The sequence below is a fragment of the Saccostrea echinata genome, unplaced genomic scaffold, assembly GCF_033153115.1.
Source record: "Saccostrea echinata isolate AGI-Se365-2 ecotype Australia unplaced genomic scaffold, CSIRO_AGI_Sech_v1 ptg000053l, whole genome shotgun sequence".
NCBI lineage: Eukaryota > Metazoa > Mollusca > Bivalvia > Ostreida > Ostreidae > Saccostrea > Saccostrea echinata.
Window position 1 is genome coordinate 1,016,235 of NW_026889802.1, and position 26,683 is coordinate 1,042,917.

The window sequence follows — 26,683 nt, forward strand, 5'->3', positions numbered from 1 at the left end:
TTTGGAATTCAAATTTCAATCTGTATTTCTAACACCAACACATCTGATGATTAACATCAATAATATAAACAATGCATATTTGTGATCAAATACAACTAAATGTTGATTAATTATATTTGCAGATGAGTATGAAAATCAATATGGTGTCTGAGTATATCTCTTAAATGAAATATCACACGATTTCAGGAAGTAAGTTTCATTTTCTCCAGTTTTTGTATATCGTTTATTTGCGTCACTTCCGAGTCTCTGTACAAATGAGAGCGCAGAGTTTCTAACTCGTTGTCCGAACTCGATCCGGAGTTTCTGGAACGAGAAAACATCGGATGTCCGAATATCTTTTTGAAAATCTTGAGTAACACTTTGCGGAATCGTCTACCCACAGCTGTGTAGATTAAAAAGTTCACCGACGAGTTGGTCACAAAAAGAGTATTTCCAAAAGCTATCCACTCAAGAAACACGATGGGGTCGAATAAGAAGTCAAACTGTGAGAAAAGTCCTGGAGTCTGACAACAAATGAAAACTATCACAATTAAAACAAGGACAAGGCTAAGATTAGCCTCATTGTCATCTTGAATATTTGTACCTTTTCTTCTTGCACGCATGCGCATTAGTTCCATAATTATTAAACAGTTGAGCACAGCTAAAAGTGTCAGGGGAACAATGTAAATTAAGACAGCATACATCCACACCATATACACTTTTGTATAAAATGTTGTTTTACCAAATTCAGTGTCCCGGAGCAGGTAGCACTGCCGAGTGTCATTAGGGGAACATGATGGTTTAGACCTGCTTGCGAAACACCTTGGAATGTTGTAAAGTATAGATATTCCACATATAGCAATCAGAATAATCCATGTTCTTCGCTTCGTGCATATTTTAGCTGCTTTGAATGGATGACAAATAGAAATATATCGCTCCACGCTTACAGAAACCGTTATCCACACGTTGCATTGTTGGATGACCATCACTATGTAAGTCACTGGGGTATATAAGTTAGGATATATCACATCTTTAAAGTACCACAATTCTGGGTGGAAGAAAGACAATGTAAATGGTGCTACAGTAAGTGCCACAACCACAATGATCCCCGTATCCGTCAACACAAGCGCCCGCAAGAACAAGATCGTTGTTGAATGCATTTCCCGTCGCCACAGTACAATCATAGTTAGAATGTTTCCAAAAACTCCAAAGACTGCCAAAATCGGAAGGACAATTCCATTGACGACATACTGTATATAGAATGCTCTCTGGAGCGCGGTGTCATTTCCGGCGCTGTCCTGTAGAAAAGTTGCGTCGCCATACGACAAGTTGAGGGCAAAGTTAATCTCGTAGACTACCATGGCGATAGCGTCTACTGAGAAGGTTCAGTTCTTAAAACCATGATGTTTGGGTTCCTGGAAAGAAATGAATGAAACTATCAATCTAAACTATCTCAATGTTCTGTACAGCTCTAAATAAATAGGTAATCAAATTTAATTTCATCACAGGTAATCATTTTTGAAAATTCCTTTGTATTAGCGGGAAGATTGTGAACTTGGTAAACAGGGATATGTGGTATAAAGTGATGTTTTCCAGGAGGGCGCACACTGTGACCAGAATCAGAGAGACACAGAGTTACTTCATAAAAATCACCCCTGTCTTACAAATATAACGATTTGTTGGCAAAATACTATTGCAGAACATGGTTATTCTGCACGGAAGAAACAACCGTGTTCCATGTAAAGATGGCCATATGCTATAGCGCACAAATTAAGGCATGAGGTGTGAACTTGAAATTGGAAGACATATAGCAGTGTCCGACCTGCTTTAGAGCGTCATAATGCCAGTTTTCCAATATTTCTCAGAAATTATACAGAAAGTATTCCTAAGAGTACTGCTTAAGAATTCTGCCTGGGGACACGAGTGAAATGGTGCACTAATTTATAAAGTCGGAGGTGGGGATCAATGAATAAATCATTTTCATCAGTATTAAATATTCCCTTTAAGATAAGAATTCATCAGATTATTTTGTTTACACAACGCCTATTTCCAGCAAAACCCAATTCATTTTTTTTTCATTTAAGATATAAATGTATTAGCAATATCTGGTGTAGAATTCACAACATGCAGATCACAACATGTTAAATATTCTTTAGATTGTGATTTATTTTGAAAAGATTACCAATCGTAGATTGAAGGAACAAAATGTAGGGACATATTTTTTGTGATAAAAGCTTGGTTTGTTTATTAAGATGGCGGGGTTCTCGGTCTGTGTTTGGCATCCTTTTTGCGGTTGTCCTCCAATCTTTCTTCGTACTTCTAATGCATCACTAATTTGTCGATTAAGCTGAACCATTTTCAGAATTTGATTCACGCCGAGTTTTAATCATTTCTGTCTTAACTTTATCGTTCTTTGACAGAAACCTCATTTCCCCTTCAAATCTACACGGAGTACGACCCCAAGCAACGACTGGTCTCGATTCGTGATGCGATGTCGCTGGGAGGGGGATCAAAATAAACAGTTCATAGATAAATAGTATATATATATATATCAGCAAACATGTGTTTTAGATTTTTATCAAAATAAACATGTTTACATAACATTTTATTAGAATGTACACTTTTAGACAAGGATCTTAATCCCCTGATTTCTGATTAACGAGTACCTGCCTGAAAATTAGTCTTTCTTAAAATACGACATTCCTTTTAAACCCAGAAGGGTTTCAGACTGATGTTAATTTTTGCTCTACTTTATTAAAATACATCTATAAATCTCCTGGATTAAAATCTCAAGCAAGACACCACGTGACAAGCATGTAGCTTGCGAGTCGTGGACATAATGTTGATCTTTCTTATCCAAACTTATCCAAACATCTTGTGATAATGCAGTGTTACATACTTTTAAGAGGTTTTTGATAACCAAGATCAAAAGTTTATCATGTTAAAGTATACACTGTAAGTAATTAATAGAGATAATGTCAGAAGCTGTGAAAATCAGAGACATATAAGCCCCGGTATTCCTGACCCGTATCTCACTCAGTAACGGATAAAAACATCTTTATCGCGAGGGGATAGGGATCGAAAACGTTAATTTCTGACAAAGATACTGATCACTTCTCTAAATGTCAGCTAGTCTCAGCATATTTGCGGGAAAGAATTCTTCTGAACACGAGATGCACATCAATCAGTAAGAAGACTGTTCATCGGTCATGGGTAATATATATACATGTATGTCGATGAAACATCATCATAATTTACGCCAAATTTCCTCGGATTTATTATTTCATGTCTTATATCAATGTAACTGAAAAATGTTGTTGCAATATATTTGATATAAATCCAGAGTATAAGTAGCGTAGACTAGGGGTTGGTGGACAGCTGATGGAAGACAGAACTCAACTGAACCACTGAGCGAGCCAATCACAAGCCGCCTGGGAACGCGCATCACAGCGCACGGTCCTACAAAACCATCGTCTCCAAATTAATTTTGATTCAGCATTTTTTATTGTCCTATCAAAGCTTTGGGAATTTGCGTAATGCTAACGTAGGGATCTAAATATGGTTTTTCATTATCTAAAACATACATATTAGTGTCACGTCAGGCGAATCTTTGGTCAAGTCTGTCTCTCTCATGACAGTGATAGTTCTGTACTTAATGTACTGTGTTACCTGAGTGATCATGTGTCCCGTACCCCGTTTACAGTCACGTGGTATAGGGAAACATGGTCATTTACCAAGGTTAACCTTGATATTTTTATGCATATTTTTAATTTCACAAGAAGTACGAATCAAGGATGAAAAGAGCAACTCGTAAATCTGACATGCTGTAGTAACCATGTAAAATGCTAAGTGTTCTGAACGAAGCATGTCTGCATTTGTTAGTATTTTCAGAAATTTATATGATGTTTATGTCTTCAATTCATTTTGGTTTTGAAAGAGAAATAATTATTCACGTATTTTCCCCTCAAATGTTATTGTTGTGTAAATAATTCAAATATATTTTAATTACATTTTTTTTTACCACGCACTAAAGTAATTAACGTTTGTTTTCAATTCAAAGTTTACAATGAAGGTTTAAAATCTCCCAAAATTTAAAATTCGTTATGCAAAATTCTTTGTATGAAAAAGACATCTGCCAAATAACAGGCAATTCCACATTCAATTTAAAAAAAAATGGTTTTAATTGCCTTAGTTTCAACTGTATAACAAACTATATAACGAGGGACATTGTAAGGACATACATTAACATTTTGAATTCTACGCAAAAATCTCTCGAAAGTTAGAAAACTTTCAGCGTAATATTACACGTTTAGAGCCACAAGGACAAAAGTCCACTGCCCTGTCGGTAGTACATCTACCTAACGTCACGATTTTGTTATCGTTATCAAATCCACAATATGTATACAAGCATACAATACTCCAAAATTATCTTTTTTAAAAAAAAGGTAGAGAAATTTATGGGGAAAATCCAGGCATTTTTGAAAGCATACATTAATATAAATATTCTATGACAGAGAGGAACAAAATTATCTATTCTGTTCATTAACACTGATGGATCACTAATCTTATTTCCATCCCATGTGATTTATCTCTCAAACGAAGCCAAGAAAAAGATAAACAAATTAAAACTTATCTCCCTCCATGTAAAGAATTTCTGACCAGAGACAAAGGGGTCAGAAAAGCTTTTCAAAAATTCCAGTAGCTAACCAACAACAAAACCAACAGAGAGAGAAAAACAAATCCAGTTATCTGATGATTCTTAAATCGGAAAACTATGTTTAGGGAAAGAATCAGTCCGATAGCAAGAAAATCACGATGATCTGTACAAACTTTATAATTTTACGCGATTTAAAGCAATATTTGTTGGTCACTTACCAGAATTTTTGTCGGCATTCCGACTAAAACATACACCTCTCTGTGCATGAATAACAAGTTAATTCCTCAGATCTTTGTAAACTTTTGATTATCGCTTAGAAAGGAAAACAAGAAACGTGCAATATGATTATTTCGATGAATCCACCAAACTTTCTCCGCGTAAAATACACCCTAAGTAAGAAACTTATTATCAGATGAAAAATCCTTGAACCCCCACTTCAGTAATACCAATTATACACTGTACGACATGGTGTTACTTATAAAACAGAATTCGTTGTTTGAGGAGTTTATGTAGGTGCGGCCTATTCGGACCATTGTCCATTGATTATTATACTCAACAGACCTGCGCGGACCAAGCCGTTTTAAACTCTTCTGCAGCTGTCCAGGCATAATTCTGCCTTGTTAAACTTCATTAACAAACAGAATAAAATTAATTGTTACGGAACAAGTTTCATTTACACGCATTAGTTTAAAATGCATTTAAATCATCTCGAGTTACGAATATAAACAATTGAAATTTTCATTTACAGTTTTTACTCAATGAAAGAAAAAATTATTACCAGATCTTTTTAATGCAACGAACAGTAAAAAGTTTTGTACTGTTTAACACTCACCTATGTCACAGAAATCCAAAAAAAAAGTCACAGAAGAAAGTCGGCTTTGTGAGTATACATAGATCAAGTCAATTAAAAATTACTATGCATTTACACACAACGACTGTAAACAATTGTCATTTTCCGGCCAGGAGCGTTTTTAGGCTGTGTGATGGGAAGTCGAGAGGTTGCCATGTTTTATATACCGCTATCGATTCTGTATATTCCCAGATAGAGCACCGCCAAACTTAGAGTCCCATTAAAAACCTACTCACGTGGACCAAACTTTCAGTTTGTGGAATTAAAGTTTACACGATTAAAACTTATTTACGCAATGGACATCCTCCACTCTCAAATTAAATATTGATTAGGGGGTTGGTTTAACGTTTGAATCAACACATTGTACACTAATCATCTAAAGAAATATATCATCTCCTCAGATCTATGACGTTTTTGTCCCGAGGGTCCTGCCATCCCTTTTATAATACCAAACTCAATGAAATTTAGACTCAGACTCAAAAAAGAATTTTTGAAAGCTTCGACTGTGCTTATCCCAAATGTTGCTTTAGCACATTTTTCATTTCTATTTTAAGAAGAATTCGAAAGCTAAGTAAGAACTTCTTACTCGCCTGTTTTAATCAGAGTGATATTTCTGTGATAACACTATAGCATATTTTATCGCCTCAAATTGCTTTTTAAAAATTCGTTTCATTGAGACGTTGTGATAATCAAGAACTGTAAAAGAATAACATACATATAAATTGCCAGGAGTTTACAAAAACAGACATGGTTAATGCCTCTTGTACTACATCGCAGATAGCCCAAAAATCAAAATGACCGACACTGGCTCTTTCAAAAGATTTTCGAAAAATTCAATTCACTTAGGAATTTGCCTTTAATTTTTTTAAAGAAAATTTACTTAGTATTTGTATTTGTTTTGTAGATTAATACGATTTAATATGACGTATTCACGTAGAACAAAAAAGTGCTTTTACATAGGTGTACGGTGCGATAGTTTTTATGAAACCTTCATATCTCTCGGCCATTAGCATAATAACCAATATTGTTCTGCAATCAATGGGACTTATGTGCGGATTAAGACCCGGCTTTTGTTTCCCCTAAGTGGACCTGTAAAAGGAGAGCTTGCAGTGGGACAGTGCCTCCTAGTGCCGGCGGAAGTACCAGGGCTTTTAATCTCGGAATACGATACCCCTCTGACCATATCACTTCACATCGGGAAAATATCGCTCCGCAATATGACGACTGTATTTCTTCAGGATAGTTATGTTATTGGATTTCATGAGTGGATAGATAATACTGCGATTTTCCACTTGGGTTATATAAAGGTCATTTTCAAGCATTTAGGACCTTCGTCACAAGGAAATAATCTAAGGGAGCCAGCGAGTGGACATAGAGTCGGACCGTCAGTAGTTTATGTGGATGTCATGGCTTATCGCATCAGTTGCCCGCTGGCGACCTGACCAATCGAAAATGAACTTCAGAAAGAAAACGTCCAAAGTCTTCTGATTTTGCTAAGATAATGTTAATCTACGCAGGTCCCTGTTGAATTTATTTACAATGCCAAATGACTCGAGAAAACTGTGGTCAATATTTGTTTAAAGATTTGGTTTAATTTAATTTAGTGAAATAAGTAGCCAAATAATTTTTCTTTAGACAAGTGAGGTCCAGCAGTCTGTGATACGTCATTTAAATCTCCAAAGTTTATAAGATTACAAAACTGTATAAACGTAATAACACAACATCCAAAAAGATCTATAGACATAACTGTTTGAAAATTTTGAAACCCATCTCCTTCTATCAAATTGTTTTAAATCAAGATGCACGAAATTGTGTCCAAAACAAACAACTAAGGTTTGAATTGATAATATTATTCTGTTTGTAATTGTTTTGTAGCCGACACACATCAATTCTGAAAAAATGCTTTGCTTCATTCTAGGATGTTTAATCTTCAGACGGTAAGATACGACAGGTGTTTGAAAGCTTGGAAGGGGGTTTAGAGGGAAAAACTTAAACAATCTTTGAATTTTCAATGTCCTTAGTTCGTGCATCCAAATTTGAGTCTCTTCATTTCATTCCTAGTTACCACAAGCTAAAACTGCAATAACCAAGACGTACCCTAGAACAATACCCATGAACAAAAATGGGCGGACATCATGGAAACATAGCATTTGTGTATTTAACACCAGGAATCGGACAGTACACAAAATAAACAGGAAGTATAGAGGAACTTCGTGGCAATTTTTAGAAAACAGATAAATCTCACTCAGATAAAGAAGCGTTCTCTAGATGCCCAATAGACCATACTCACCAATTACCCAAACCCAACTTACTGACAATTCATTCTATAAAAAGCAATCTTTTTTTCTATTTTCTGCAATTTCAATCAGACTGCGCGCAATTTGAGACGCCATGCATAGTACGATATATTAAGTTCTAATTGCTTCATTTTCACATCAATTTTTAAAGAAACAGAGGTTAAATTTTCTCCTATCAAAGATATAAGTGGTTTCAACAAGCTTGTACTTGTAGTTTATGGTGATGGTTATGGAGAAAATGGCAATGAATGGGAGCCGAGCAATATACATCTTCATTACTTGCCGGCTGATCAACAGTCGTTACTGAGGAATGCTCGGATTTAACTTTTGTTTTTTTAATGTCAAAAAGCAGGTGCTCTCTGTTAATACCAGTACTCCAGAAGTAGCAGTTTATATTTTCCTATCTTAAACTGTCATATGCTGATTTCTCATAAATTACGAATATTACCGTCGCCAAGAAAAACGTGAAAAGGTAAACCCAGCCAACAGATATTTTAACGATTAATTAGATTTATCCGTATATCAGAAGGCTTATCAAGATGGTCGTCTATATGGTGCCCAACTTTTTGTATCAATGAGATGTGACAAGACTATAAGTGTCGCTAGTTTGTAAGTGAATGAAAATTTAAATACAAATGAATTATTTTTTAAGGAAAAGATGTCATTTCACAGAAAGAGATTTGTACCCAAGTTGTTAATGAAACAATTAGAGGGTGGTTTATGTAATTCTGAAATATCTGGTAAATAGATTTGAATTTCAATGCATGTTTTCTCTTTTTGTTCTGATTGATATGAACATATTTCCTTAGAACCTTCATTATTTATCTATTTGTCATACGTTAACGCCAATCAATTCCAATTATAAAGTCATCTTGTGATTTAGTTTGATCGATTCACCAACTTATGCAAGAATGTGACTTGATCGCGGAGGTGAATTGTCAAACAAGAAAATTATCAAATATAGTACAGGTAGGATTATACCACAGATATACAAGGAAACCACATGTAAGTTCTCCCCCTGACAAGACCGGGCCCCAACAAGGTAATCTACAGTCCCGGATTCCTTTTCAGGCATATGACACTTTTTATTCATGTATATTATCTGACGAACATATATTATGCAAAGATCGATGTGTAACACTTCTAAAAAAAAAATCTGTTATTGACAGCTTGACAGTGTGTGAACTGAGCCACAGAGGTAACGTTAATTAGATACAAAGGGCAAAGATAAAGAAAAGGAATTTCTAATTCAATTTCACCACTGAAAAAGAAAACAATGAAGGTCTCAGAGATTTAAAACAAGTTTACCATTGTAAAATAGCGTATGGCTGATTAAACTTTTTAAAATCTTCAAAATCGTTTTTGTTTGGAGAAAAGCAAAAATACTTCGAAACCTTAAAAAAAATATTTTAAAACATGTTCTGAATTTTATCATCTTTATCAAAACTATGTTATTGATGAATTTGTATTCAAATATTCCTACTAAGAATGGCCGGTGTATCCTTATCTCAGATGTGTATAATATTAATTTAACTGCACCTATAATTATTAATTAGCTGTCATGCCAAATGTATTCTGCTTACCTGGGCTAAAATTACATTTTATGTTAGATATCTATCAGTGATTGGCAACTCTTACCTAATCTTTGGCGATTCAGTCCAACATAATGGGACTGTCGAGTTTGCGTGGATTGCAAACGTTATGTTGTCACGTGACAGTATACAGACTGAGACATGTGAAGATAGAGGGAAAGCTTATTGAAGTTTACATACAAGTGAAAGTGATCATCCCCCCCAATGACCACTTATTTTAAGGCCTGTCGATTACAGGTTATGACTTCTGAGTTATTTTTCCGTTGGGATCCGGAAATATATTACCCGACATGCTCATTTCCTCTTCTTTCGGTTTATTATTTCTCATCTTCCTCTATTGGACATTGCTTTAACTTCGGGCTATAGCTCTACATATATTGGAAAATATCGTTCGCTCTGCCTGCTTTTATTTGATATGTTCTGTTCTAATTTACATGAAACGGGACATCTCGTGCTTGATTGCAATTTGTGTGTGTATGTATCTAATTCTGATCCATTGATGCCAAAAACTCTAACCTCAATTGTTCTTAACTTTCAAGGGTACCCCTCAAGCGACTTTCTTACAGATTTGTAACTACTAATCAACTAATGGAAAATAGTTATAATTATTATTAGCTAACTCTCCAAGGAACATGTATGTAAACAGATATGACTTGCAGAATTAAAAATGCCATGCTATATAGACAGTTGTCTGTCATCGAAGCAGACACTCTCGTTTTTTAATCATGGAACAAAAACCTTGACTGCCAGCTTTATTTGGACTGACCAGACCAAAAAAATACCTTAATTGTTACCGTATTCACTTAGGTCTATCACGAATAAAAGAATAAGTTCTACTGTTAAGAGCATTATCAACCCATGTTTCCTTCTGTGCATCTAAACAATCATGGGTCTGAGAACTTCCGATTCAGAGTGGACGTTGGGAATCTTTAATTTGATTGGTAGCGTGTTGGCGTGGGTTAGGTGATGTGGTGAGTAATGGCGGCACACCCTGTCAGACTAACCGTGTTTATGGCGGCTACTGACGTCGTCCGGGTCACAGACCTGATGACTGTCCGTCACAAGCCCTCACAATTCTTTATTTAAGTAAAGTGATAGTCACCATGCAACTGAATGTTTTCTCATTTGATAAATACCAGACTAGAACTGTCACATTATCCATGGTTCAATCAGGACGATATTTCATAATTTGTCGATAAAAAAATGCTGTTTTGTATAATTTGTATGGAATAGTCATAGTCTTCTTACATAATCTGTTTGTTTTTCGTTCTTTATGCGTGGTATAAGAAGTTGAAACAAATTGTGTTATCATCTTTCAGCGGTTTTTAATCCCCAAATATAACTGATTTTTAAGGACAATTACATTAAACGTAAAACTTGATACAAATTGGTACTTAAAGTGAAATGATCATATTTCGATGGAGAAAAAAAATTGGCTTACAAATATACTAATTTAAGTTAATTAAAATACTGCGTGGGATGATCTACTTTACCAGTATATAAAATCAAAACAATTCCGGCAAGCACATAAGAAGAGCATCACGAGACAGGAACAAAATCAGAGATATATTTAATTTAAACATATCATCAAGGCATTTCAGCAAGTTTTATCGTCTTTCAGCCGCGTGTCACGCGCGCGTCATTCAATCCCTTTTGCTAAAAAAATATTCATGAAATATTTGATGAATATTTCTAAGCATGTATTGTGATTATAATGATAGTTTTCTTGAGATGATTATCTATTTTTATGTAAGATATCTCAGTGATCTGCATGGTTGATTCCACCCGAAACATCCGTTCAAATTTAATCATTAATTCGCGCTCAACTGAAGCGACTACTTGTTCCTATAACCTTTTCACACCATTAAAGGTGTTTTATATATACTAGATTTTTTTTCTATATTTAATTAATTATATACACAATATAATATTAAATTGCTAAAAGTTTCTTTTAATGCACAAAAACTTTGGTATTTTCAAAGTTCACTCGTCAATGAATGTTACGAGAAATTTTGATTTGCACGAATTCCATGAGAACGTTATTCATTCATGAAGTTTTCGAATTTTGTGTATTTCTTCCGTAGAAAAGCTGATAAGGAATAAAAAAAAATATGTGATTAACACTTCCTGATTTTCCACTGGTGTAGAAAGTTTTAATTCTAATATCAATTTCAGTTGCATAGTTTAAAAAAAATGCTAATTTGCAGACCAACCAATTTTAATGTGTTTATACAATGAGAAGTATAAAAAAGATTCTTGACTTAGAAACTGTATACAATATTAATTTAAAAATCAAAAGTAATTATATTAACCACAGTAAAGAATGTTTCTATGAATCGGAATTTAATGTATGTAACATGGGTATGTGTGATATTTTGAAATGGAATCAATTTTAAAGGGTAAAAATTTAGGATGTTAAAACATCTGATTGAAAAAAAAATGCCAAAAATGGCTGCAAGAAAACTGAATTCCTACAGTAAATGTGAGGAGTCATTTATTCATGCTTAACATCTTTGTTTCAATTAAAGATATTGCACTACAAGTTTATTCAATAATTTTTTACGCCATGTATAGCGCCGTAGGTTTGCGGGACCTATACTAACTTCTATAAATAGGAAAAGCTTTGGTGTGACAAAGAGGAAAATCATCTAAGGAGAGTAGTTTACAGAACATTTGTGACAGACACTGGATCCTTTCCTGCACCGAAATAATTACCTTTATTTGGATTGACAATGGAACAAAAGTAAACAAGCATGATTTTTAAACAATAAGAACGCGACAAATTGTCTCTTCAACCACAAATAGCAACTCCGTATAGAAGTCATTAGAACGGAGATGAATTACGTTTTTCACCTTCAATAACATAAAAATATTTTAATTAACATATGATTGTCATTGCCAAGTTTACATTTTGTGCTTATTCGACAGTGAAAATGATGGCAATAATTAGTATGACGGTTTACTGGTAGTCTGTGCATTTCTAACACATTACAGCTCCTTCAAATTGCAGGCCAACCTATATACATTTCTATATGGATAATGATGGTTAAATAGACATACTTACCGTCGAGAAGTTCCCCTAACAGATTCCGTGCAACAGTTAACATCAGTACATGTATATGGCAAAAAGTCATGAATTTATTCACGACAATGTAGACATTAATTAGCGCCACCTAAGTCATCACCAAAGCACACTTTATCTTGCAAAAAATTACTGATAGTACGAAATTTTCACTTTTTAAAATTATTTTTTTATATATAAAAATAGCTCGCTAAAAAGTGGGAAATCTTATCTTGCAAATCTACTTAAAAATCTGAGAAGTTTATCTTTTTTCTCAGCCATGTGTACATTATAATCGGGAACCTGCACGAGTGTTCAAAGACGAGATCGAAGTGACTTTAACAGATGTTTTCTTCAAGACTTCACTGGACGTTTAAAAACCGATAAAGATGATTTAATGAACGGTTGCGATAACCGTCAATGTCTTTTAATCAACCTGTAACAAAATCGTTACCGAGAAACTGATAACAGTTTTGTAACTGCATGAAGATCTGCTTTCCCGGACCGAATTACACTAGACATGTTAGCGGGTTCTATCATTCCAATTCGTTTTCTCGACATCGCTGTGATTACCGTTTTACTGCAATCAGACATTTCGTGGTTTGTTGTATTTCAATGAAATTCAATATCTTATTTCTATTTAAAAAAAAAGAAGAGAAGAATCAAAGTGAAGCAGTTTTCTTTAATTGTCTAAATTATGGAATAATCTGTGTCAAGTTTCAATGACACTCATTAAAAAACATTAAATTTATTTTCTTGCTACAATTTTTTTTTTACGTTTATATTAATGTTAAAAAAATTTCATGTATAATTGCTATCTCTAACTCCTTTTGCATCACGAATCATTTTTTTTCCCGAGAGGCTAAGTTGTTCATGAATTTAAAATGTTGTAAAAATTACAATCATTGCAAAGTGATGTCAATCTTTGAAACTTTGAAACCAAAAACAATAAATTTGAAATAAATTTGATTGTATGACCTACGCAGAGTGCAAATGCTTCATACAAGAAAGAAATGAAGGATTTATAGTCATTACGTATGCCACAATAAAAACACAAGTAAGTGCTCAGTGTTGCAAAGTCAACCTTTTTGTTTGTTTAAGACGTGTACTACTTACCTCAGATCTGCAAAATACCGATGACCTTGCTGATTTTCTTTCTTCACCCTCAAGATATTTTTTTCAGTTCAAACGGTTTGATAACATAGGTAAACCAAATTATAAATTTAAAAAGTCCAACCAAAAGGGTAGTGTTTCAAAGTTTAGAACAAGACTTCCTGAACCCTCTTGTTACACTATTATAAGTGTACAAATTATATCACTGAAGAGTAAAAAAAAGTGACGTTGAACCTTCGCAACGCATCGTGCAGCTGTAATTGTGTGATGCAAAGGTGTCACTTAGATAAGAACTTGATTAAACTGTTGAGTTACTCATAACCGGAAGTGAATATGCGTTCTCCAGCTTCAGGAACAATCTCTGGATTTTACTTCGATGTCATAGTAACTGTAGGTATACAGCACGAATACTGGTGCAGATGTCGCCAATGAAAGTAATGTAGACAGCCATTGATATTCTAGAACATAACAGTTTGTCACAGATGTCTTTAACTTTAAATCACCTCTAAAGTATGCAATTAATAAGCTACTCAAAATGTTTTATTGTTTTGAGTGAAAGGTATACAAAGATTCGAGAAAGATTTCAAAGCAAGTCGTTTGTTTTAAGAAACAATAAAATTTGACCGAATATATTTGTATGTCAAAGTGTTTCAGATTACAACAAGAAAATGACAGCGAGTGAACAATATTCCGAATGGCTTATATAAAGGCTGTTGTCATTTGAGAAGAGAAAACATAGATTGATTAGGATAGTGCCTAATGACATGAACCCAATCATTGCCGTTGTGTTTCTCATCTCCCCCGCCCTTGATATTCTCTACCTGACTTACATAACAAATCCTTTACTTCCTCTTCAGAAAGAATAAAATATTTAAAAGATGTCAAAATTAGATGATGCCTATTTATCATTGTTTTGACAGCACCTCACGGTTTCCGTCTCATTGAAGACGGTGTTTGAAATAATTCAGAAGATAATCATCAGACACGGGAACGAGTGATTCTGACAAACGCAGCCAAAGAATTTCCGATGGTAGTAAACCTCCTTTGGCACGATCCCCCATTTGTGATATGCAAATTATTTTAAAACAAATGTCTTTGCATGACGTCATTTACCACCCATTCCATGTAAATGTGCCTTTAAAAGTTTATAATGACATGTTATCCGTAAAAAATTCACTGCTGATTTTTCTTTAAGATTGAATAACAAATGAGGATGATTTAATGGTTGGCCAATTTCCTCCTTACTTCAAAGACTCATGCTCCATTAGATAATCTGTCAGTGTCGTTTCGTTTAACTTGGTAGTAAAAACAAATACAAGCAATTAAAGCTATAGGGGTGACTTTGTAAATATACTAGTAAGTAGCCCAGATACACATAAATGCATTTAGAAATTCCCTAATGTACAGTTTTCTATATCTCACTTCATATCTCTGTATTTTATTTAGAACTGTCCAGGAAGCTATTTATGGAATGAATACAAAGATACAATCCACGTTACATAATCCTATTTAACTAGATGAGGAAATATATTAATGAAAAAATGAATGAGTTTTAGAAAGCACTTGCAAATTAAAAGGGAACACATACCAAGATTGGCCAAAAATATGGAAAGGCTGGAAAAGATAGCAATTTTAGCATTATATTTATTAAGCTCGCAGCTCTCATTTTATTGAACATTTTACATCCGGGGAGGGTTACTTAAAGCTTTGAGATATCTTTTTTCTCTTTTAGATGAATATGAAATACTTTTTTCCCTCAAATACACCAGGTTTCATGACCATAAACTATGAACAGACTTAAGTCAAAATTCAAATTCAATATAAATTTAAAATCATTTTTATAATTAAACAAAACTTTCATCATGGGTTTGTATTCAAGTATTATACAAACTGGCAAAGTTAGAATATGTGCATGAAATAAATCAAGACATTTCAGAATTAATATTCTGAGTAAGTCTATTCTCAGTTTATGGTCTTGAAGCCAGCAATATTAAACTAAATTGAGATCAATAACAGCTATAATAGTTGTGATTAAGCATTGTTATTTTAGTTTGTATACTTTTTATGGTATACGAATACTTACCTAATCACAGCCAGAGTTTGGTGTACATTCATCAGAATATTGTGGATTGTGTGAACAACGGTCAATGATTCTGATTACAAAAGCAGTTCTTTAATGATGTCCCATTGTTGTAATTGATCATAGAGAGATCTATATTCAACATTGGGTCTGGATGACATGGAAAGGACCTTAACCTTAGAAAGAAATCTAAATGATAGACTTTATCGAAGAACAACTTGGCCATTAGACTTTTCATCAACCAGAAAAAATGACCGAGATATCTGAAATCGCAATGCATTGTATCAATAAGCAAGACTAAGTAAAAAATTACAGCGAACTCGTAATGCATTGACTAAGTAAAAGTTACAGAGAATTCGTAATGCATTGTATCAATAAGCAAAACTAAGTAAAAGTTACAGCGAACTCGTATTGCATTGTACTATAGTATCAATAAGGAAAACTAAGTAAAAGTTGCAGCGTATACTCTGCTGTCCAGGAGATGCAACTAGAATTGTCTTAAGGAAATGTTACTGTAACTGTCTAGTATGGTACGGTAGCTGTCTAAGATATATAACTGCAAAGCTGTCAAAAGTATATATAACTATAGCTTGGGATATATATCTGTAGCTGCCTAGGATATATAACTGTAGCTGTCTAGGATATGTAACTGTAGCTGTCTAGAAAATGTAACTGTACATAGCTGTCTAGGATATATAACTGTAGCTGTCTAGGATATGTAGCTGTCTAGGATACGTAACTGTAGCTGTCTAGGGTATGTAACTGTAGCTGTCTAGGATATGTAACTGTAGCTTTCTAGAAAATGTAACTATAGCCGTCTAGATATATAACTGTAGCTGTCTAGGATATGTAACTGTAGCTGTCTAGGGTATGTAACTGTAGCTGTCTAGGGTATGTATCTGTAGCTTTCTAGAAAATGTAACTATAGCTGTCTAGATATATAACTGTAGCTGTCTAGGATATGTAACTGTAGCTGTCTAGGGTATGTAACTGTAGCTTTCTAGAAAATGTAACTATAGCTGTCTAGATATATAACTGTAGCTGTCTAGGATATGTAACTGTAGCTGTCTAGGGTATGTAACTGTAGCTGTCTAGGGTATGTATCTATAGCTGTCTAGGATATGTTACTGTAGCTGTCTAGGATATGTAACTGTAGCTGTCTAGGATATGTTACTGAAGCTGTCTAGGATATGTTACTGTAGCTGTCTAGGATATGTTACTGTAGCTGTCTAGGATATGTTACTGTAGCTGTCTAGGATATGTAACTGTAGCTGTCTAGGATATATAACTGTAGCTGTCTAGGATATGTTACTGTAGCTGTCTAGGATATGTAACTGAAGCTGTCTAGGGTATATAACTGAAGCTGTCTAGAATATATAACTGAAGCTGTCTAGGATATGTAACTGTAGCTGTCTAGAATATATAACTGAAGCTGTCTGGGATATATAACTGTAGCTGTCTAGGATATGTAACTGTAGCTGTCTAGGGTATGTAACTGTAGCTGTCTAGGATATGTAACTGTAGCTGTCTAGGATATGTAACTGTAGCTTTCTAGAAAATGAAACTGTAGCTGTCTAGGATATATAGCTGTAGCTGTCTAGAATATGTAACTGTAGCTGTTTAGGATATATAACTGAAGCTGTCTAGAATATGTAACTGTAGCTGTTTAGGATATATAACTGAAGCTGTCTAGAATATTTAACTGTAGCTGTTTAGGATATATAACTGAAGCTGTCTAGAATATGTAACTGTAGCTGTCTAGGATATATAACTGAAGCTGTCTAGGATATGTAACTGTAGTTGTCAATGAGAGATGTATTTGTAGCTGGCAACAATGCATTGAAACGAAAGTGATAGTACGTCTTGATCTGAAAACAATCAGTTCGGGGAAACGGGAAACACTTAATCTACAATGAAGTCTGCTTTGTCTCTCATTGTGAAAATTGATAACATGGGTAGGTAGAATCATCCATTATTAATTGTAGATGTTAATACTATGGTTTCAATTTCTGTCTTTCTCTGGCTTATTAAGTTTTAATTCTAAAGATTGAATACGATAATAGAATCACTGTCGGAAGCACATGGTTGAGTCTGCGGTCTCTTCCGTCATCCGCGATACCAATACTGTTTGACCATGTTCCCAATATGATGCAATTCGTTTTTGTCCAAATATGAAAATCTGACCAATGATGTCAGTAGGTCGATTCAAGAACTCTTTTGTTCAGAAAAATAATACGTTTCTGGTGTCTTTAAAAGGTTCTGAGTTGAAGTGAAGCAACAACTCTTTACAAAAGTTGACAGGAAACAATGGCCTATCAATCTGCTATCACTGTTTTCCAAAGAAAAGAAAATCTTATTTCTTGGGCACAGCCATTACCAAACAGTTTGTATTACCTCCAAAGTACAAAAGTTTTTAATGATTAAATTGCTTCTATAAGTAAACATGCAATATTCAGGAAGATGAGCGAATGCACAGAGAAACAAAATCTGGTCACCGACTAATGAAAGCAAAGAAAGGAAACAAAAAAATTGACAATGACTTCAGACAATGACAATGCAGATGAATAATTTTTCAACTACATCCTTTGTTGTGATTATTCGTTTATAAAATAAATTGTAGGAAAGGATGGCAAGACAGATATTTAAAATACAGTGACTGCCGTTTATTTTTCCTTCTTTATTTGGGTACAAACATAAATAGTTCATCCAAATATTTGCTTCTTTACATAAATACTGGATATTGAATTTACAAGGAACTATTTCATAACTGCTACTCAATTACTTACTTTTCGGATAAAATATCAATCATTTTCCCATTATTTACTTTTGAGATACAAGTCAGTATTTTAAGAGAGGGTCATAACTTTCAATTTCCACCATGGAAGAGTTATAATTCTTCGTGCCCTCTTTTGTGAAAAAGTCGAAAAATGTACAAATCTCGCCGGATTTCTGGGACAATCGTAACAACACGTAATATGTTGAATGGCGATGAAAAAAACGCCTGACAATCATGCAAATGAGACTCTGTATTGTTGTGGACTTTACATGCATCAGAAGTAGAAACGACAACGATATCAATTTGCAATTTATATCTTTTACAGGAAGTTTTTGACAAGTGTTGACGGTCCATCTCCAAATACAATATACATGCCTCGAAAATGTCGTGATTTTTATCAATGGATAAGAAATTCAGGGCTTTCGCACTCTCACATATGTCTATTGGTTCTCCTATTCTTAAATGGGAATGACAAATACATATAACATTCCAAATCGGATTGAGATGTTTTGTATTCTCCGCTACGTCTTGGTTGTCCCAGTCAGACGACCAAACGCGCCTCTAATTTGAAGAGTTCCAGTAATGGAAATCGAAAATAATAATATTTTGATTAAAAATCTGATTGAATCTATGCAATAGAAAAGAGTGAAGAAATTCAAAAGACAAACATGCTAAATCAAACAAAAGAAAGTAATCTGAAGATTTTTCTACTCAAATAAAAGATATCGGCAAAGCATTTTGATTTTTTCCCTTTTTGCATTATATATACACAAACTACTGTTACTTAGACTGCGTCAGATTAATTGGGACCTTGTTAAATTCGGACAATGCTATAAGGTACCTCGATTATAAATCTAATACAGAGCACAGGAACTTGGGGACGTGACCCCCCCCCCCCCCCGTGTTCCGTACCCCAAAGATTCTTTGACTTTTTTTTTAAATAAAAGAGAACTCTTTTAGTATCAGAGAGTGTGAATTTTTAAAAAGGCAAGTTTTAGATTAAATTTTGGATTTTTCAGTTGTAATACTTTGTGAATATGTCATAGAAAAATATTTTATTTTAAAAAAGTCAAAGAACCCTTGGGGTACGGAACACGGGGGGGGGGGGGGGTCTCGTCCCCAAGCACCTGTGATACAGAGTGGATCTAATATTTTGTTTGCAATGTTTCTTTTTTTAATTTCACGATAATTGTAAATATTTGAAATTCTCATAGTATTATAACCCTATGAAAATCTACAACAGTTGTGAAGTTTATAAAATCATGATCTTTATAAATTAACCCCGTCTTTCTGCACCGTATACTATCAGTACTTTGATTTAAATATTTTAGTACAAGAAAGACAGTAAGGGATGATTTAGTATGCATTACTTTTTCTACCCTTTATTCGTCCGAGAATTCTGACGAGGGAAGTAATTCTAAAATGTTCTAGAACTATTATTAATCATATGTACTTGATTTCATGCGAAATTCATGCCTCGCCAGAAGTAAGTATTCTCCGAAATTTTGTCACGAACAAATACACAGATGTTGAATTATCACAGATATATACAGCTGTTGCGATGTAATAGCGAAGTGCATGTATCTGAGTTATGATAAATCATATTTAAATATCATGAAAGTTCGATACATTTATTCTGTTATGATAAATCAAGTAAAGCTTTCTACTGTCACTCCCTACGGTTACTGATCATTTTTTGCAATTTATGTCTGTGCATCTCCAATCAATCATGAAGAATGTCGGACGGTTCAATCGCTCGTGAACATAGAGGGCAAGTGGTGAAGCACCTGTCTATATAGGACAGAGCATTTACAGGGTTTGATTCTTTGTCTGGCCCAGAGCCGTATAGCGGAGGACTTGTTGTTACAAAGATTGACCCATGTCAGAAAATATGACTCAATACTAAAAGGTAATATCATGGTCAAATCACTCAAATGATAACCGTCTTCTTTAATATTACGTAGAGGTATATGTATATACTCTGTACCCAGTATATATTTCCTATAAAAGTTATTTAGTCTGCGGCTCTTTGGTTGTCAAGGCACATTAATAGTAACGAATGTAGAGATATTAGTTACTCGTTATTAGTTCATTAGAAAGTTATTCAATTTTTTTTTAAACAAAAGGATAATTACAAGATCTTTCAATAGTTTATTTACAAAAATACTAATCGCATATTAGTATACGTTTCATTATATACAAGATGGCATCTTCAAACGATTCCGTTTCAGCGGGGCTTTCTAATTCTTTTTCTTCTGAAACAAATAACACAGATCTGTGCATGTGTGTGTGTAATAAAGATTGTGCAGATAGTTCCGACATGTTAAAAACAGTGTGACAATTTCCCATATCTCTTTTTTTTTTGCCCACAACAAAAATAAATAAATACATAAAAATAAAACTACGAAACTATATTTCTACAAACAATGGAATGTACATGGATTAGTTTTACAGGGACTTAGATTTACAGAAACAGCTTGACACTTGCTTAAATGTTTCTTTCCTTTTTCTTCTTTTTTTTACTACCAATCCACGTAAATATAAGCATTAAATCTTAGCTACATGTACAATCAGTAGACGGAAGGAATAAAATGTCATTTGAACATTTTCATGCTAGTGAGGGGAAATGTCATTGTAACCTCCCATCTACGTAAACCAAAGTTACATAGCAAATATTTCTTGTATCCTGGACCTTTTATTGGTCTGACCTTCAGAAATAGCAATGAATTCCTTAGGCCTGGTCTGTTTGTACTTTTTAGGTTATAACCCCATAACCACTCAAACAAGAACATGGTGCAGATAGAAAGATTGTTACAATAAAATTTTTCTGAATTGTTATTTTAATGCTCTTATAATCTTCACTACGATCAGACAAGACAAAATAAAGTGATCCATGAATTTTCTAAAAGAATGAAAACACGAAATCAATATAAAGTAAATTGATTAGTTTTTCACAATCAGCTGTCTTCAATATATCTTCATTTTACAGGGAGTAATTCATTTAACAATGTTCTAAACCTCATACCGACAAGTTACACGTTTCAATTTTAGTCATTCGAATGCACAAATATTTTAACAAGAATTCAGAGTAGCTAGAACAGATGCATTATTCATTAATCTAGTGATTTAATTAAATAGTTGATTTCTTCATTAACAATTCTAGAAATAAAGTGCTGAACGCTACAATGACCTTTGCAGATGTCAAAAATACAAGGTTGATTGAGGAAAGCGCTATCAACCAAATACACGGGCCATTTGACATAATTATATCCATGCATGTTGCACGAGATTCTCATTCTTCTCTTTAAGAGCAGATGATACAAACAAAATTTCTTCAAAATCATTAAAAAAAACTGAAGCCATTGTTTACATAAGTAAAATAAATAAAATTAGCCGCATAGATTTTAATTTTTCATTCCAAGTTTCTCGATACTGTCCTGTGAAGTGATAAAAAGTTGTATAGATTTACGAGGGTGACAGCAAACAAGAAGAATTTTGAACATCCTATAATTTCTTAATATTTTCAAAATATTTACAACCAAAATAGTTCCAAAAAGATGTATCAATCCAGACATCCATTTTTTTTTTGTTTGTTTGTGTCATATGTCCTTAAATATGCCTACCTTAATGTGTCATGGTCAAAATTATATTCAACGATCGAACTACTGATTGATTTATTTGCTCACTGATGCATTGACGTGTATATACGTGCTAATTGGCCATACAAGTCAAAACTCGCTGATAATTAGGTTGTACTGGTAATATAGTAAGAAGTATCATCTAATAGTAATTAACTAGTAAAGTCTTGTAGTCAAAGACAACTGTTTCCGTTCTCACTGGAAGTTAAGTCAATGATTGATTAAAGTACGTAGACTATACAGAAATTCTGTAAGTAGTTGTTTACTCAAATAAATGAAGTAGTCACTCGATACAAAGTCAGTGTTTATATCTTAAATCATGTACTCCTTAATTACTGAGTAAGTGCTTTATTCTTAAATTAAGTACTCAATGGTTAATGAGTCAGTGCTTTATTCTTAAATTAAGTACTCACTGGTTACTGAGTCAGTGCATTAATTCTTAACTTAAGTACATTTACTTAATGGCTACGGAGTCAGTGCTTTGTTCTTGAATTAAATAATCACTGGTTACAGAGTCGTGTTTAATTCTGAAGTACTCACTGGTTACTGAGGCAGTGCATTAATTCTTAACTTAAGTACATTTACTTAATGGCTACGGAGTCAGTGCTTTGTTCTTGAATTAAATAATCACTGGTTACAGAGTCGTGTTTAATTCTGAAGTACTCACTGGTTACTGAGGCAGTGCTTAGTTATTCACTGGTTACTTAGTTAGTGCTTAATTATTCACTGGTAACTGACTCAGTGCTTAGTTTTTCACTGGTAACTGAGTGACTTAATTTTTGAAATATAATTATTCACTGACTACAAAGTCATGTTTAATTCTTAAATCAAGTATTCGTTGGTTACTGAATAAGTTCTTAATATTATTCACTGGTTATTGAGCCTTAAAGTGCTTAATGTTTACAGATTGGAAGCATTATTATCTGAGATTTACGAGAATAGACATTTATCATCGGGCAGAGAACCAGATTTAAGAAATATATCAATGATATACCTGACAAGTCATTCCTTATATTAAAACTGGTTCCCTAAAACAGATAAACCTACAAGAATTGCATGAAAACCAGCATTTAAATCACGGTTTAGTAGCATGTTGTTGTTATAAAAACCCCATCGCAATCCCCCCTTTTTTATTTTCTTTATTAAATTATTTTTTATTGAATTTATTTATTTTCTTCAATGAACGTTCATTCAGACGCAGATCGTAAATATATAGAGTCTTTTTACCATTTGTAACTCACTGTGGAACATGTAATTTTAAGTCTGGCGTCCGGGGAACTGCACAATATGATTATAATTATAAACAAAAATATTATAAGAAGGCTTGAGCCTCTGCTATGAAACTTTAAAACTAGGCTTATGAATTTAATATTTGCAGAGTGAAAAGGATCAATCTAAACGGAAGTGATGTTGCTTAAATCAAAATTGCAGTCTAAAATCAATGTTCTTTGTTCATACTCTTCGGAGATTTGCGTACAATAGCAAATATCTTTCTGTTGATTGGAGAATCAACTAAAGTGTATATCTGGCAATCTTTCAAAAGTGACTGTGACCTTGTGCACTGAAGCTCACATCAACTGAGTGTTTGACTGGAAATCGTGAGGAAATATTTTGCCAGTGGATATGTGATTGTCAAACTGAAATACAAGTACATGCATGATAATGTAAAACTCTTACTTAAAACTGTGTATTACGCATCTGGAAACCCAAAACTGTGAAAGAGGAACAAGGATAAGAAGAGATATATCACAAAAAAGTCACATGTAAATCTTTTGATCTGTTTTCATACTCAATGAACAACCAATGATATTTCCAATGAGCAACATGGGTAAGGCTCGCTGCAACTGCAAACTTAAATCGCTGTTACCACAACCTATGAACCAGAACATGGGGGCTTGTCTTCCGGATTATTAAATATAAAATAAATTAATAAAATTTTGAATCTACTTTAAATACGATTAACAAGTTGTTAACAATAAAGATTCTGACACTTTCAGACAATTTACAATGTTTAAAAAAAACGTCCCACACCTAAAAAAACGTCCCACACCTATATACAGTAACTCTACAAGGGAAGAAAAAAATACCCCCACGGGACCCACTTCAGCACCTATTACTGGACTATATTAATTCATTTTGTTGTCATGGTTCTTTTCAGTACAGTGATGATTTTCTTAATTTTGATGTGTCTGTCAGTCGTCAACACGCGTTCATCAACGGAACACGGATTCAATTTCTTCGATTTGGAGGATCATCTCTCCGAAATCGACCTGGAAGGAACGAAGATGTATTGCGCAAGCTCAAGGAGATTACAAAATTAAAATATTTTGGGTCCAATTTCTATTTCAGGATTTTAAAGAGTCATTTGGTCGAAAATTAGTTAATCAACAAACAGAAAGAGAAAAAAAAAGATAAGATTTAAAAATTTCAGTTAGGTACAATGTTAATGATATTCAGAGCAAAAGACCGTTTTCTCCCGATCTACTGGTATCATAAAAAAATCGGGTCCATTATTATTACCTGATATATACATGTAGTACAGTATAAACTGAAAAAAATTAAATAGTTTTATTGTTTAAGTGGCTCTGGAGAAGAATTTGAAAACAAGCTTATGCTTTTCTGATCTACATGTACTTGTATACAGAGTTTACCGAGACACCCGACAATTTGGTTAAACTGAACTTGGGCCTTCAGCTCAGATGATATTATAACTCCATATACTACGAATAAAGTTACAATCAAAGAACTACTAATTCTACTACTTATTTTATCAACAATAATCCACCTACAGCCTCTCAAATGACTGAAATAACTTTTTCAAACCTTCATTTTTATCTAGCTCAGACTCCAACTCCATTTCAAACCCCCCTCTGTGTCCCCATTCAGTAAAGTATCCGATGCCAACCAATATATTTCTTCTGACAGACTATCATTTAGTTAGGAGAACGATTAGTTTCTTTACTAAGTGTCGAACATAAGATGCCCCTATAACAGAATAATACATGTGTAGCGTGTTGAGCGTTAAGTGACGTCACAAAAGAAATACTCCTACACCTCTTAGAGTGAAGTAGAAAGCCTCTCAGCTGATTTCTTACTTCCGCATAAACAATTAACTGCTTCCCCAATTTGTTGCAGAAGATTTCATTTTTGTGATGAGCAGTTAGAACTGCATATTTGCTTTAAAAAGAGGAAAATTTCAGTAATGAAGATGTTTCTTATACATTATTCACCGCAAAACCATGGGCTGTCAGTTTTAATTTTCTTGGCAAAGATTATAAATTCTTTAAAAGCAGCAGGATTGTATCACTTTCACAGAAAAAAAGAGTGTAGTTGAAACTATTTCTTAATACTTGCATAAACCGTTTGCCTTTAGTCGTTAAATATGTACCATGCATGGCTGAATGACAAAGAAGACATATCTCATATTTACCAATCTACAGTATGATCATAGCATTTAATCTGTTCATAATACCAGGTGTCATTCCTTTATCATAACGCCGTATAATAGTCTGTATTAAGAGAAGCCGGATGATAACACTTAGTGATCCCGGGCTTTTGAAGAGGAAGTTCTAAACATGCACGCTTATCGTCAAAAAGTCTTAAAAACCTAGCTTAAATTTCATCATAAATCACAAAAATTCGGAATTTAAATAATACGTCTGGCGAGTAATTCTGGATAAAGGCAACTAATTTTTTTTCTCCTAGAAAAAAAAAATTGAGGTCTCTAACAAGCGCTAAATGCTCTGTGGACTGACCTGATCAATTATTAGATGAATATGACGTGACCTCCCTCAATATACCGGTAACGTAATCCGGTTACTCCGAGAGCACGCCGGCCAGAGATCGGATCCCTGGCCGATAAGCATTCGACGTATCATTAGATAACCGCTGTATTAAGTCGATCCTGTGGGTTTTGTTGTAAGTGATTAGAAGTGCAGATCCATCTCTAATTTAAACAAGCTCAGAATTTTTTTTCTGTTATGTATATATATATATATATATTGAATTCCAATTTATAATAGACACGAAACATCATTTGATATATCTTGAGTTTAAATCATAGCTCTGTTTTAAAGAAATTCTCATTTTTCATCATACATCAATCTTATCTTTTTACTAAGGGCGAATCCTTGACATACATTTGAATTTTTTAAATGATGGAGAGAGAGAGAGAGAGAGAGAGAGAGAGAGAGAGAGAGAGAGAGAGAATTGTACAACCTACCTAAATGAGTCTCGTTATATCCCGTCTCTGCAATACACTCTTTACTTTTTCCGTATTTGTTGAGATGCTTGTAAAGTGCAGAGCCGACGAATTTTACACAACCCTGTTTAATACACAAGACTATAACTAACTGACACACATGGCTGCCTGAGGACACTCATCGACTTTGACGAAGTAACAAGTCATTCAGCGAAAGGCGTTACAAACTCTTACAGCAATTTACACGACACACACCCCGGTACAGTACAACCCCGCTCTGGCTTACATCTCTTTAATGCCTCTCCTACTCACTGGAGAAATGAGCTACAGAAGGCGACGAGTCTCCCTGGCGGTGCTATCACTTACAGCACAAAATAATGGGGATGTTGCTTTATTTAAATCGGCACAAAAAGTATTAATTAATTTTTTTAAATTGAGA

At 34.0% G+C, this 26,683-nt stretch overlaps 1 protein-coding gene across 5 annotated transcripts; it reads right to left on the reverse strand.

Annotated features, from left to right (window-relative positions):
* On the reverse strand, nucleotides 1-26,431 carry LOC133204451 (FMRFamide receptor-like). Of its 5 annotated transcripts, none has more exons than XM_061340178.1 (2): nucleotides 26,266-26,431; nucleotides 1-1,394 (listed from the first exon to the last, which is right to left on the reverse strand). In XM_061340178.1, the coding sequence occupies exon 2, from the start codon at nucleotides 1,338-1,340 to the stop codon at nucleotides 183-185; it is 1,158 nt and encodes a 385-aa protein (XP_061196162.1). In that variant the 5' UTR covers nucleotides 1,341-1,394; nucleotides 26,266-26,431; the 3' UTR covers nucleotides 1-182. The 5 variants fall into 5 exon arrangements, with proteins under 5 accessions (XP_061196162.1, XP_061196166.1, XP_061196164.1 ...); XM_061340182.1 differs by lacking the exon at nucleotides 26,266-26,431 and adding an exon at nucleotides 13,553-13,571; XM_061340180.1 differs by lacking the exon at nucleotides 26,266-26,431 and adding an exon at nucleotides 12,440-12,529.
* Between the last annotated feature and the right edge of the window lie 252 nt (nucleotides 26,432-26,683).